Here is a 15,454-nt window from a genome sequence, read left to right on the forward strand (position 1 = left end):
ATTTTATTCGGTCAATTTTGATTTGAAGTATTACAACCACAAAATCAAACCAAACCACATCAGAAATTTAATGAACTTGAAACCAAATCAAAGTCAACTCAAAACTCAGATCAAAATCAAAACCAAACCAGTAATATATTGGAAATAGTCCAAAATCCATAAAAAGAAAATTCAAATTTTGCATAGTATTATATACATTTGTATGGAAAGTCAAATCCAAATCGGATCAAAATTGAAACAATCCAATTACAAATCGATATAAAATATCAAAGAAAAACCGTAACTAAATCATATCGAAACCAAAACCAAACAGAAACTTAAATTTTGTTATTGGTTCGGTTTTGGTTTCACCATTCCCACATCAAAACCAATTCAATCCGAATCAAAACTGATCTGAACCGACCTGTTGACATGCCGATTCAACCGGTCAAGCCGGATAGTTGCACCGTTCCCGGCCCATTGACGGGTCCGGTTTAAAACTATTCAAACATTGTAGACAGTAAATCCCAACCCCTGCGCCTGCCTCTTCGTTCTCCCTCCCGTTACTCCTGAAACTTCCCATACCCAAGCAGCAACGGCAGTGCGGCACGGCGCTCGCACTTCAGACCGTCCTTGTTTTTCAGTGACGTAAAATTACTTTGATTTAAAGATAGTGGGATTGATTCGTTCATTCATTCAAAGAAGAAGAAGAAGAAGAAAAGAGGAGGGACTCACTGATTCAGAAGGAAGCAGGGAATAGCGCATCGCTCAGGTAGGACAAGGATCTTATTTATCTTTTCTCCCTGGGTTGTTGTTGTTTTTGTTGGTTTGGTTTAGTGGTAGTGAATAGTATTGGGAAGTAGACTATTTTTAGGAACAACTCACGAATCATTCAATTCATTTGGTTATCATCATCTTCAATTTGAAGATAGGGGCATTCACACCTCAGAGACTCAGTATGTATCTATGAATACTAGCCGTTGTTTTGAATGTAATCTGCCATCGTATGTTGTGTTCCTCATTCAGCCTCCTCCTCATCTTTGACCCTCCTACAACCCAGTGGTATTGATTTAGAAGATTAGAGAAGTTGCAGAAGCGTAAACCAGGAACACAAAGGAGTTACTTGGACATGTAAAGATTATCAAGTAATTAGTCAAAATACACCATCTCCTCTCTGCACTTCTGAGTTATAACGAAACAGGACAAAGAATTAAGTACTCTGCTACTGCCCACCACCCAGGTACATTCATTGAGAACTGAATAAAACTACCCTAGTTTACCCTTAAGACTTAAGTCAAATAACGCTTGATCCTAATGCAATCTCCGTGTCATAGGCACACAACGTTGTACTAGATTGAGCAATTGTAATTTCCGTCATTTTCTTTTTTTTTTTGCCAAGGTGACACAGACCACCCCCCCCCCAAAAAAAAAAAAAAAAAAAAAAGAAAAAAAGAAAAAAAAGAGCATTCATGTATATGGATTTCTGAGACAAGAACGTTACTTTATAGGAGTGAGTTTCATGTCTGGGGGATAAAGGATGGCTTCCTTATTTGCAGGTTTATTTTCCACATGGAAACTCGGCGCACAAACTTTGAGAGCATGTTGTACAGATCATCTTCTACTCATGTCTAAACTTTCAGCACAATCGGATTTTACCATTCTCTAAATAAAAGCTTTCAAATTTGCTTAATAAGTCTTTTTCTTAATAATTATGATTATTATTTTTATAAATAATATCAGTAGCCAAAGAATCCAATACATGGAGGGCCATGCAGTTGAAATAAGGCATTGAATTTGACAATGGGCCTATCCAAAGGTTTCCCTCTCTGCAGCTGTCAGAATCATCCACTCTGCTCTCTACATGGCAGTGAAGGCCAGCATAGAAGGAACACTTCACCTTATTATCCATTTAATATTAATATTTAGGCAGATTTTTTTTCTAGTCCAGTAAGATTAGAGGCATTCTAAGTTGAGCCCCATGCTTCAACAGGGAAGAATGAGATGACATTGTTTACCACATGGATATTTAGAAAATGGTCTAGATAGGCCACATGTCAAACTGCAGACTTAGATTCAACCATATAACCACCCATGTGTTGACATATTCCCTTGTATTTTCAGCCATCCATTTCTTTCTAGAAAAGTTTCATTTTTCCACTGGATTTTCAAGACCTTGTTTTGCCACTTGGTCAACACTGTTTTGTCTAAAACTTGACATGTGAGCAGTGGACCTTCGGGTCCACTTGGCCACAAAATCTTAGCCCCTATCCAATCTGCCATGTAGCAGATATTTATACCACTCTAGTGAAACTCTCTAGACCTGCTAGCAAAATTTTAAATTTTAAGTTATAAATTCATACCCTTATGCGGAAACCTGGAAAAATTGATCAAGCTGAAATTTAGACACATAGAGTTGAATATGACATGGACAAATTGTTCTCCAAGGTTTTAGTGCCAACTGAAAACTGCCACTTGGAAAATATATTATTATTATTATTTTGCAACAATGAATGCATCTGGTTTAAAATGGAACACTTGTTTTGCTACTGTTTGAAGTAGAGCTGGACAGACAAACACTTATTAGTGTCAGACTGCATTTACATATTCTACTACAGGGATTGTGGTGATTTCGTCTCCAAGGAGTTCTGCACACATTGTCTTTGTGTTAAAAAAACTCAAGGAGTTGAAGCAACTATTTATGTTAGGTCATTATGGCTTCAGTGGATTTGTTGGAAAATATGTGCATGTTTTCTGTAAATATTGTCATGGGCCTTTCAAATATTGGAATAGATCTGGTAATGGAGTGCGTTCCCTGCATCAGTTTAAGTTTAAGAAATCTGTTCAATTGGTCAAGGGAAAAAAGGCAGGGAAATCTGTCAAATCTAGAGTCAGTGCAGAAGATAAAAACCCAAAGGTTTATATGAGGGACACCATTGGAAATATATCCAAAATATTAAGGTATTCAACATGGGATTTAGCACAGGAACAGCTTGAAAATCTCACTATAAGGTGGGATTCATACACAATAAACCAAGTTCTAAAAACACATCCACCAATGGAAAAGGCTTGGCTGTTTTTCAATTGGGCTTCTCATCTAAAAGGCTTCAAGCATGACCAGTATACTTACACAACAATGCTGGACATCTTTGGAGAAGCTGGGAGGATTTCATCAATGAAGTTTGTCTTTCAGCAGATGCAAGAAAAAGGTATAAAGAAAGATGCAGTTACATACACTTCACTTTTGCACTGGCTTTCTAAAGATGGGGATGTTAATGGGTCATTGAGGATGTGGGAGGAGATGAAAGCAGCTGGCTGTCGTCCCACAGTTGTTTCTTATACTGCCTTGATGAAGGTTCTTTTTGATAACAACAGACCAAAGGAGGCCACTGATATTTACAAGGAAATGCTTCAGTCAGGGTGTTCACCGAATTGTTACACTTATACAATCTTAATGGAGTATCTTGCTAGAACTGGTGAGTGTACATAGTAATGCACCTTAGCCTTCTTTTCTGTCTTTGTATTTTTTTTGTATGTTATTATTTATCGTGCTTGTCTAACATACAAAACAATCATACTTTATGCTTCCACAGTGAAATGATTTGTGTATGGTTTTTTTGCTTCATCTAGATTCAATATTTTACTTCCAACGAGAATCAAGCTAGACTAGTAATGGATTTCTAATCATGTAGGCTGTTTTTCTTCCTTTACCTGAGTTGATGCTTTATTATTAATTTTTACCCGTTGTGGACTTGAATCTTAAAGTCTACCTACCTATCATTGGTCCATTGCATGCACAGGACTAGATTTTTTTTTTTAAATAACTATGGATCCATGTTCTTCTCCATCCAGAATTTGATATTGATATATCAAGGAAGACTTTCGTAATATAGTAATAAGAAAATCTGTTGGTCTTATTTGGGATTCTCTACAACCATCTCAATAGCATCATCAAGAAAGAAAAAGATAATATGCGGCAACATTTGGGGAAACACCTGATCTAGATGGAGTTCTCTGTCAAGATAGATCTGCAGTATAGTAGCAGCAGTGATTAATTATAAGAGTGGCAGTAAGATTCTTGTGGTTATTATTGAATTCAGAATTTTAGTTTGAGGCCTCTTCTGAATAAGGATCTTATTTGGCCTCTGCACTTCAATTTTATCCAGAATTCTGGACCACTCTATATTTACCATCCAATTTTTTGGTTTGTTTGCTGTATTGACTGGGCAGTTAAAACTAGTGGATCTGGGTTTGACAGTTCCAATTGGTTCCCTCCATTAGGTGATCATTATCAATTTATTGGTCATCGCTCATATGTATGTTACTGTGAATAAGAATTTGGGTGTATGTACCACTGTACCAGGTTATCCCTGTCAATTTACTTGTGATCCACAATATGGCACTGTAGTTGTCATGGCCTCTAGGTGACCCAAGGTGTTGGCGGGGGCCTGGAAGCAAGGCGAAACCGACAAGGAGCCTGCCTAGGCGACGCCTTGGCTACTATATATGACACCATGAATGACAACTTGGGGTGTCCATCCCACTTGTAGAATTCTATTCCATGTTTATAGTTCAGGTATGTTGATTTGATACACTTATGTCTCAAGGTGTCGGATCCACCTGAACCTTGACGTGTCCAAAGAATATGAGCACTTGGTGATATAGGACAGCTGCGGTTCTGACTTTAGGGCTGAGCTGCTGGAGAAAGGTTATGGGAAGAGGATAGGATAGATGGCAATCTCGTATATATAGAGGGCAGGATACATATGCTTATATAAAACTCACAAAATATGATTCTTTCTACAATTAAAACTTGCCTTATCCTAATACAACTCAAACACGATGTATTTGACCACTACTATACTAATAGAACATAATTGGACTTCTTAAGAACCAAAGACTAGTTACAACTTCAGAAATACTAATGAAACTAAGATAAACAACCAGTTAGACTCTCAAACACCTATGCTACTAGTTTGTGTATAACACACACCCCCGGCGGTCTAAATTTTGGGCTTTGCAATTGAGCCTCACAATAAAAACCCATAAAGTTAAAAAGCCCATAGTCATAAGACATGAATACATGGCCCATTTTTAAACTGACTGGATTGCTTGGTTAACATGCTTGACAAAAGGGATTATTGTATCAGAAATGTAAGGATGGAGGTTTATGTCTTAACTAAAGGTGTCATTGTGTCAAGGGCTGTTATTCTTCTCCTTTACAGCTTTGCCCTAGTATCTTGATGCTGGATGGGTGTTGGACACATCACATATACGGATATACCCATGTCATGTCATGTCATGTCCAACGGGGTACTTTAGGGCCATATGAAGTTTCCCGGGAACAGGGATTCTATCCTCATTTGGTACTTGATAGGTGGTTCTTTATGTCTCTCTCATTTTGCTCTTGATGCAATTAAGTATTCTTGTTGGGGTTGGCATGGTATTTTGTGATCCTCCTTATCATTGAAGTTCTGGCAAGTAGGACGCTGATGCTTTTTTTTGCTTGACTGGTTGCAGGAAAGTTTAAAGCTGCTCTTGATATTTTGAGCAAAATGCAAGATGCCGGGGTGCAACCTGATAAAGCTACATGCAATATTTTAGTCCAAAAATGTTCCATTGCTGGGGAAACAAGGGCAATGGCTCAAATCCTTCTTTACATGAAAGAGAGTTCCATTGTCCTCCATCGACCTGTCTATTTGGAGGCACTTAAAACTCTAGAAAATGCAGGTGAGGCTACTGATCTACTGAGGAAAGTTAATCCACACCTCTCCTTTGAAAGAATTGGCAAGGAAGGGATATTTGAGTCGGAAGCCACTGTGGTTGATGTAAATTCATTTCTCGATACAGGCCTTGCCATAAATCTCTTGGCCAAGCATAATTTTGTTGCTGTTGAGTACTTACTTAATGAGATTATCTGTAGGAATGTCCAATTTGATTCTATGGTTGTTTCTACCATAGTACAGGTAAGTTGTGCCAATTGTAGACCAACTACTGCTTTGTTGGCCTTCAGATACAGTTTAAAGATGGGGTTAGAAGTTGAGAGAGCTGCATACCTGGCTCTAATAGGCCTCTTTTTCAGAACAAAGTCATTTCTGAATGCTCTGGAGGTTGTTGAACAAATGATTGGTGTAAGATTTTTTTTCGGAACATATTTGGTTTCACTATTGGTTAACCAGTTTGGTTCTGCTAAAATGTCTGCGACTGCCGCAAAGATTTTCCATTCATTGCCTGATGACCAGAATCTAGTTACTTACACTGCTTTAATGCGAGCCTACTTCTGTTATGGGGACGTTGATAAGGGACTTGAAATATATGAGACTATGAAAAATAAAGGGATCTGTGTCTCATTGGGGACATACAATGTGTTGGTAATCGGTCTTGAGGATTCTGGCAGAGTTCAAGAAGCTGAAACTTACAGAAAAGCCATGAAGAAGATACGATATGATGGCCATTCACAAAATAAGTTTCCAATGGAGGCAAGCCTTTGTGACCTTTTGTTTGCTAGGGGTGCAGTCTCCTGACTTGGCTGTTATAGGACAATTGCATCATCCAAGTTGTATTCATCTGCCTTATCATCTATGTGCTTCAAGGAGGGCTTAATGCTACTTTTGAGTGTGGGCAGCTGGAATGTATTGCTTTTTCTCTCGTTTGAAATCTGCATGATGAACCTGAAGTGAGTTTAGCCGGGAGGATTCATTTGGTCAAGCATGCTAAACTTTTGGATTAATCAATACCCTTGGTATCCACGTCTATACATGATTAATTTGAATACACCCGCAGGGCAGGGATGCATTGTTCACCTTCATATAGGCACATATTGATGTGGGTACTAATTGTCTTTTGTTCACCCACTCTACACATGATTAATTTGAATACATCCGCAGGGATGCAATGTTCACCTTCATATAGGCACATATTGATGTGGGTACTAATTGTCTTTTGTTCACTTTTGTAGGTACTCTCAATCACAGAATGAATCTGAAAATAACATGGTAGTGGAAAAATACTGGTGGTCTGGTACATTGATGCACTCAAGCAACATATTTATTTATTTGAGATGTCTATATATCTTTGTGCATCAAATCTAATGTCAATCCGACTTTGTTTTGGTTTTTCATTTTTTTGAGATAAGGAACCTGCTTCTCTGCTTCATATGCTTCTACTTATAAAATCTGTCTACCAAAAAAAAAATAAATAAATAAAATAAGTAATAACGAAAGGAGCCTTACCCAACTTATTCATGTCACAACACAGAAAGGTTTGAACTCGGTGTGGAATAGCCAAATCGGAAAGTTATACTAGCGGGGGTGCAAATGGAGTGACTACAAGAATCACTTCTAGTGGCATATGGCCTATACCCCAGGAATGGATATCATAAAGGGAATGAAAATCCTAAACAAGAGGCCTTTAAACCTCTCCAAGAGAGTATGTATGATTTCCTCTTTTCCCTTTTAATGTTTGGATTTATTTTGCAATAGTTTATTCAAGTTGGGTTTCCCATTGAGTGTCCTTTATTTGCTAATTTTCTCATTTTTTATTTATAACAGATTTATTTTTCTTCATATTTCCAATCCTTGATGAGGAAGAGCTGTTTAAGAAGGTTCTCCCTCGTCTTTGAGTGCTGAAAGTGAGTTATCATGCCAACCCTTGCCTTCTCTTATCTGCGATAGATGCCCTACCTTTTTTCCATGCAAACATGCATATAGAGATCAATGACTTGTTCTTCTTGGTTCTTCCAAACTTCAATTTAGTTTTAATATTTTGTTACCTTTTTCTTCCATTGAGAAATTGTCAATCATTTGCATATTTGCTTTTCTTTGAATCATCAGTTTGCTGTTTGCCAAATGATTTGACTCAGTCAATTAGATTCATTCATCTTATCGATTGATTGAATTAAAAATCCGATTCTTGAGATTTTTTGCCATTACTTTTGAAAAGTTAACAAATATATTTTTCTTTCCTCTTTGAAAATATTTATCTTTTGGACCTAGATTCAACTTCTGGACTTTTTGTTGGTAATGGTTTATTTTATATTTATGATAGAATGTGGTTTTTGTCTATTTGGGAGAATTATCCATAAAATTATGAGGGGGATTAGTATGCTGAACAAGGGTTCAGAAAACTCACCCCGTAACAGGATCACATATAATCACAAAACCATATTTAGAAAAGTTTCTAGAAGACTAAGTCAAACTTTCCGATTAGGGTCTAGGTATGGTCAAGTGTAGTATTTCAACAGTAGTTCAAAACCCCAAAGTTAGTGATAATCCAACGGCTGGATTTGAAGCAATAGTTGAATCTTCAGAGTCTGGTCACTAAGATTACAGATTTGAGTGATTTTGTATAACACCAGGAGTGCCTGATCTCCCCAAGACCTTGTTGAAGGGCTATACTTTAATGCCATAAAAAATATCCCCAAGATCTGATGGGTGGATCTCCCTCTATGATAGATGTCGATTCTGCTCAAATATGCCCCAAATGGAGCATCTGTTGGGCATTCTTGTTGAGTTTTTGATATATGGCATTAAATTTATGGATCTGCTGTGAATATCAGTTGATAACTGGAGGATTAATCTATCAAACCACACATCCATTGACAATGCAGCAGTGCCAGTCGGTGGAAGGGGTAAACAGAAACTTTGGCTGTGTATGGCAACGTTTCTGTTCCAAATTAGTATTTCTGAGTCAGAAATAATCTTTTTGTGTTTCTGTTGATTTGGAATACTTTTGTTCCAACAAATGTTGTATGGTTAAAAAAAGAAAAAATGAAATTCTGCCACTATAAAATAACAGAAACACGTATAGAATGCATATTAAAAGAAGTATATCTTCTGTTTAGTGGTGATGGTGGTTGTGGTGGCGGCGGCGGTGGAGAGTCGAGACTCGTCTAAGTTGAATCTTTTTTGTTGCCCAAATTTGTATCTGTTTTTTAAAATCCACTTTCAATCTGTTTCTTAAATGACCAAGAAATGTGTTTTGTTTTTACCCGGTTTTTTCCCCCCATAAAAAAAAGAAGACTGGACATCGCATACATGTTCTGTTCCAAATTTATTCCAAAAAAGCACAAAAACACCAGATTTTTTTTTTCTTTTGAACATTGCCATACACACCCTTGCATGAAAGCAAAGCAGCAACAATGGGGATATGACCTTGATTTCCCACCAAAGGTCTGGATCAGATTCTCCTCGGTCGAACAGAGTTTCTCACCGTCTCTCATAGCTCACTGATTCTCTCAGCAGTGAAGGGACAAAAACAATTCATTAATCATCATCAAATTGTGGGCAAGGCCCTTACAAGCTATGTTACCCTCCATATCAATTTAGGTAACTGTCTAACACGATAACAACTCAAATAGGAAACCTCCCACACAAGGTAAAGGAGTTCTCCCAACAAAATAATGTTGGGGAATCTTGCTCCGTATTGGTTTTGATGATAACAAGCAAGTGATATTCCAATGGCTATCTACCTAGTGACATGTGAAGGCCCAATGCCATGTTGCGTGACCTTGAGACGAAGAGCATAGAAGATCTTAGGATTACATAATGAAGCTCAAGATATGGATACAAGGAGAATACAGGTAGACATGGATGAAAGAAGAAATGGAAGTCTTGAAGAAGAAGATTGAAGACATGAAGACCTTGAAGAGTTCTAGATTAGGTTGTAATAACACACAATGCACGCATTACACTCATCATGCATGCATGTGTTAGAATGACCCTAGGAGGAATTTAAGACAAATGACCTCAAGTATATTGACCATGTCAATATCACTAGACCGGATTTCAAGGGTATTTTAGTCATGTAAATTAGCATAGTCAAGAAATAGACTTAACTAGAAAAATGTGGACAATCGAGTTGTGAGACCACAACTTGAATCAGGCCATTTGGGCATCCCAAGAAAAAGATATAGGACCATTTGAGTAACTACTAGGCAGTTAAAACTCAAAATAGAGGCCATCCGGTAACTACCGCCAAGATCCAGTAACTACTGGTTGGGCTTTGTGAACAAAACAACATACCAGACATAGCCAACAGAGGCCATCCGGTAATTATCAGATTGTACCGGTAACTATCAGATGCCTTCCGGAAATTCATTCGGCTAACCAAATTGTTTCCGGATGAAAAGAACCCATCAAAGAATGGCCAACAGAGACCATCCAGTAACTACTGGATGTCTGCCGGGAATCTATCTGGTTAATCGGATCGATTCTGGATGACTTCAGATCAGCCCAATGGCTAGTTTTTCAAATCCAAACGGATCTATTTGTCCAACGGTCATCTGATTCGGTAATTACCGGATTACTGGATCTTACCGGTAATTACCGGTAGAGGGAAATTTGCCCGTTATAGGCTATTCTCTTCCCAAAATGGGTGATTTTCTTACCCAAATTAAGGCTATCTCTCACCAATATAAATGCCCCACTAATGGCTTTATTATTTAACAATTAAGTGAGCATTAAGTATCATAATCAAAAGCCATTCAGTGAGATACAAGCTTTATTATATTGAGTTCAACTATTGTGGTCAAACCTTCTTTTCAAGAACTCAAAGCTGTGTGGAAGTCTCCATCACTAGTTCATATCCAAAGAGAGACTACTGAAGGTGCATTCTTTTAAATGTTCATTGCATAATCATTACATGCACCGCACGAGGTAACTCGACAAACTTTATTCCACTTTACTTCTTATTTACACTTGTCTAGACTATGGTTCGATCTTGCCAAAATTTCGGAATTTTGGTTTTTTTTTTTTTTTTTGCCAAAACGAAATATGGCCCTAAATAACATTTGTACAAAATTTGTCAAAATTTTGGTATCTCGGTACATTCCATGTGTTATAAATACCATATCTCTGTCAAAATTTCAGTATTTCGGTTGAAATTTCGACTCTGTCTCGCCTGTCTCGGTGGTTTCGGTTCCATTTGCATATTTTGAAGGAAAAACACTCCAAGTCTCCAAAAAGCCTCTAATTAGCCACATCATCATACATTTTGACTCCCATTTGACTCCTGCAAGATCTACACATTCAAAGCTTAGGAAAGGTAAAGTTCTTTTGCCAAAACCAGGTAAAATTTTTAGAACAGTTCGACGGTTGCTGCCAAACAAAGGTGTAACTCTAAGACGTCATGTTTTAATATTTTTGTATTTTTATGTTTTAAGCATGTTTATTAACCTTTAAATAAGTTACCCACCAAGTTTCAGGTCAAAATATGGCCGTTTGACCATTGAAACAGTTAATCGAAACAAACAAAAAAAATACACCATTTCGGCTGAAATTTCACCGAAACGAAACTTCAGTTTCTGAACCCATCGAAACACTAAAACGAAACGAGATTTCGAACTTTGGTCTAGACTGTACTTAGGCTAGTGTAGGATTCTCTTGTCCTTATAAGAGTTTTAGGTGTCTCTCTACCTTAAAGGGGATTGTAAAGGTGTCTCATGGTTTAAAGTATCCCCGATACCAATACGATACCCTCCGATATGTATCTTAAATTTAGCCGATCAATACGATACATGAAATTTTTAAAATCCTTTCGTATCGATATATATCCTACAATCATGGTTTTAAGTATCTCCGATACCGATACGATACCCTTCGATACGTATCTTAAATTTAGTCGACCGATACGATACACACCGATACGATACATTGAATTTTTTAAATCATTTCGTATCGATATATATCCTACAATACATACCGATATGCATCAATACACCACTAATACATACCGATATGCTTCAATACACCACTAATACACATCGATACGATACGACATGCCTCGATACGACTCTATGAAAAATATAAAATTGAGGTAAAATGTACGTTTCGGTATGTATTGGTACGTATCGGTGAGTATCGGTATGTATCGATTGGTACGTATCGGTATATATCAGTACGTATCGGTGAGTATCGATATATATATCGGTACGTATCGGTGAGTATCGATACGAATCGGCGCTACGGTCATATAATGGCCAATATGGGTAATTTTTCAGAAAAAAACGATTTTTTGAAGGGTTTTTGTTCCAAAGTTGCTGTCAGCCATATTTCTCTCTAACTAAAGTGGAAATCAAGGTTGGGAACAAGGATTTTACATTTATGGGACAACTACAGACCTTGAATTCTTAGTACGATACTCTCAATTTAGTGTTTATGCATAATACATGTTATCAATAGCTTTTTTTAACAAATTCTTTATGCAAAAGTGTTTAAAAAAATTTTCTTATCCATTTATGTGTGTATCTTTAGCGTATCTTAATGTATCTCCGATACGATACGATACCCTCCGATACGTATCTTAATTTTGACCGACCGATACGGCAACCGATACCGATACTTTAATCCTTGCCTACAATACATACCAATATGCACTGATACATCGATACACACCGATACAATACGATACGCACCGAGATGTACCGATACTTTATGGAAAATATAAAATCGAGGTGAAATGTACATTTCGGTATGTATCGATCGGCACGTATCGGTATGGGTATGTATCGGTCGGTACGTATTGTAGAGTATCAATACGTATCGGTGAGTACCAATACAATGCGCTATGGTCATATAATGGCCAAAATGGGTAATTTTTCATAAAAACACGATTTTTTCAGGGGTTTTTGTTCCAAAGTTGCTGCCAGCCATATTTCTCTCTAACTAAAGTGGAATCAAAGTTGGGAACAAGGATTTTACATTTATGGGACAACTACAAACTTTGAATTCTTAGTGCGATACCCTCAATTTAGTGTTTATGCATAATACATGTTATCAATAGATTTTTTTAACAATTTTTTTATGCAAAAGTGTCTAAAAAAGTGTTTCCTATATATTTATGTGTGTATCTTAGCGTCTCTCCGATACGATACGATACGATACCCTCTAATACGTATCTTAATTTTGGCCGACTGATACGGCCATCGATACCGATACTTTAATCCTTGCTCTATCTGAAAAGGAGATTGTATGGATTCTTTTGTCCTTATAAGATTGTATAAAATGTTTTCTTCCCTACCTACTGTGTATTGAAAGGGAGAACTAGTGGAATACCTTTCAAGAGGATCTTGTAGGGAGTGGACTAGACTCAAGTTGAGTCGAACCACTATAAATCTTGGTGTTGTGTGATTGTAATTATTTTTATTCTACAGATTTTCATTTTTTACAATCACATTTGGGGAACCGTTAATCGAAAAGATTTAAATTTCCGCTAGTATAACCTATTCAACCCCCCCTCTAGGTTATTTTCAAATAATACTTTTAAATAAAAACAACTTGAGATAAAAACAACTAAACAACTTAAAATAAAAACAACTAAAAACTGGGCCAAATAAAGCCCACAAGCTTGACAGGATATGGTTCTTTGAGCCAAAGGCTCTAATAAGGAACTGTGGCCAAGAAGGGCCCTGGTTATTCTTCTTCTTGCGGGTGTAAGTTAGGAATTGCCTCCTTGCATCAGGATACCTTCACTATCTATCCAAATAGGAAATACCTCCCCTCACTTCACCCAACCCTCCCTCCAAATTACTTGGAGGATAATGCTGTGAAGCAGTAACTTGGTAATAAAGCTTATGCTTACCAAGAGTTTTGCTGACTTTAGAAGGCTTTGGTGAGAAGAGTGGAAGGAAGCACCATAGTTGCTGTAGAATTGTGTCTTAATATTGGGGATGAATATTGTATTGGAAATATACTTATATTGTCAACTAATTTTTGTATTATAATATTGATAAATTCATTTCTGGTTATCCCATTCTGCAAGAGTATTTTGTACAAGCACAAGCTCTCACATGGTAGCTGGATGGCTCCAAGAAAAGGTCCATGGCTCCCAAAGCTGCCTCTGCTTGTATGTTCCAGTACCGAAGCTTTTGGAAGCACATGGCCAGTTCAGAAAATCTATTACCTATCCAACCTTTTGAATGCCTAGTCATCCTTCCCCATGGGTTAAATTAAATGGTCCTTAATAGTGAACAGGTCTTCTATGAAATATCATCCTGTTCTCAAGGAATGGCTATGATTGTCCTATTTATAGTTGACAAAAGATGTCCCTCTTCTTACCAAAGGCCTTCAGATATGAACTAAATGATCTTAAAGGAACCGTGCTTTCCCTCTCGTCCTTAGCCACTAGCAAATGGCTCTCCACCGTGACCATAGCTCTGGTGGATTGGTGGCAAGAGAACAACTCAGACAGAATCACATTATGTCATGATTCTCCCCCCACTTTCCAAAAATAAAAGAGGGAATATTTAGATCCTTCAAATATATTTGATTGCATATATGATCTCGTAGGTTGATTAATTTGTCTGATATCGCATTTGGTCAAGACAAGCAATTGCATCTTTTCATTTGAGTCAGCTAGTCAGAATCAGTGTCTCGGTGTAGGTCACTGTAATCACGTATCAACATTTGGCTTCAAAGTTATTAGCTCTGGATGATCTATTTGAATTTTGTGGGATTCCAGGAGCTGCATAGAACTATCATCCACAGCCCCCCCCCCCCCAAAAAAAAAAGAAACCTTACCCCTCTCTCTCTCTCTCTCTCTCTCACATGGTTAGCGATGTTGAAAAAACACAAGGAAGAGAGTCACTGTTTCAGCAAGGTTTGGTTATTCTTTTCCTTCGCCTTTTTTTTTTTCTATGTCCTATTTACCTTTAAGTTTATTATTATTTTTTTTGAATAAAATGGTGGGGCTGTATCATTCTCTTTCCTAATAAACATGAATAGAAATGTGTGCAAGTTTGTAATGTTTCTTTGTCTACATAAAAGCCCTTGATTCAAAGGGCATAATGAGTTGTATATGATTAGTAGCCAATTTCCTGAAATATTGGGCTACACAATTAAGGGTTGTAATTAGTTAATTTTCAGTGGATAAGCTATTTTGTGTTGTTTCTGTTACAGGTGTGTTATATGCTACCACTTTTGACATGGAATCCTGTTTAGCCTGAATTTTGGCTCTGAAGTGGTATAACGAAAATGAGGACAGAACAAGTAAAATTATCAACTTGGGGCTGGTGGAAGGATGTTAGCAGGGTTCTCATCACATACTGGCTCGCTAATAGTTCAGGCATTGATGATATGATCTGCAAAGATTGATGGAAGTCAGCCTATCTGGTCTCTCTGTGAGTTGATAAAGAAAGATCACAAAAATTTGGTGTTCATACTGTCAAGGACATGGTATCAGACGTCTTCTCTTTGAAGTTTGAACTTAGGCTTTTGTAGGGGAAGGGAAAGGAAATGAAATAGTTAAAGAGAACATAAAAACTTGTGTAATCATGATTATATAACTATCTTAAACTCTTTAGCAAATTTGTTAATTAAAAAAGTTTCAAATTGAAACTTTAGAATGTTTTGTTGTTAATTATGTAATCATTTCTTGTAAAAATTAAAAAAATCTCAGATGGAGCCTTGACGAATTTTGCTTGCACTGTTCTGTATTGCCCCAGAAAAAAATCAGAATGATCAGATGATATGTTTTTTTAGTA

At 37.2% G+C, this 15,454-nt stretch overlaps 1 protein-coding gene across 6 annotated transcripts; it reads left to right on the forward strand.

Moving 5' to 3' along the window:
* The first annotated feature begins 620 nt into the window (after positions 1-620).
* Positions 621-15,454, forward strand: LOC122084664 (pentatricopeptide repeat-containing protein At2g01390). 6 transcript variants are annotated; one of them, XM_042653094.1, is made up of 7 exons: positions 642-751; positions 1,536-3,452; positions 5,497-6,801; positions 6,935-6,996; positions 7,234-7,404; positions 7,527-7,606; positions 14,871-15,454. In XM_042653094.1, exons 2-3 carry the CDS (start codon positions 2,678-2,680, stop codon positions 6,498-6,500), a joined length of 1,779 nt encoding a protein of 592 aa, XP_042509028.1. In that variant the 5' UTR covers positions 642-751; positions 1,536-2,677; the 3' UTR covers positions 6,501-6,801; positions 6,935-6,996; positions 7,234-7,404; positions 7,527-7,606; positions 14,871-15,454. The 6 variants fall into 6 exon arrangements, with proteins under 6 accessions (XP_042509026.1, XP_042509028.1, XP_042509029.1 ...); XM_042653095.1 differs by having other exon boundaries at positions 6,935-6,971; XM_042653092.1 differs by having other exon boundaries at positions 621-751; positions 2,595-3,452; positions 6,935-7,404.

The sequence above is a fragment of the Macadamia integrifolia genome, chromosome 7, assembly GCF_013358625.1.
Source record: "Macadamia integrifolia cultivar HAES 741 chromosome 7, SCU_Mint_v3, whole genome shotgun sequence".
In the NCBI taxonomy this organism is placed as follows: Eukaryota; Viridiplantae; Streptophyta; class Magnoliopsida; order Proteales; family Proteaceae; genus Macadamia; species Macadamia integrifolia.

Bases quoted from the DNA above. Each gene is read 5' to 3' on its own strand.
- LOC122084664 (XM_042653092.1), top strand. From the start codon at position 2,678: ATGTTAGGTCATTATGGCTTCAGTGGATTTGTTGGAAAATATGTGCAT. The intron at 3,453-5,496 runs GTGAGTGTACAT...GACTGGTTGCAG, and splicing joins GGAGTATCTTGCTAGAACTG to GAAAGTTTAAAGCTGCTCTT.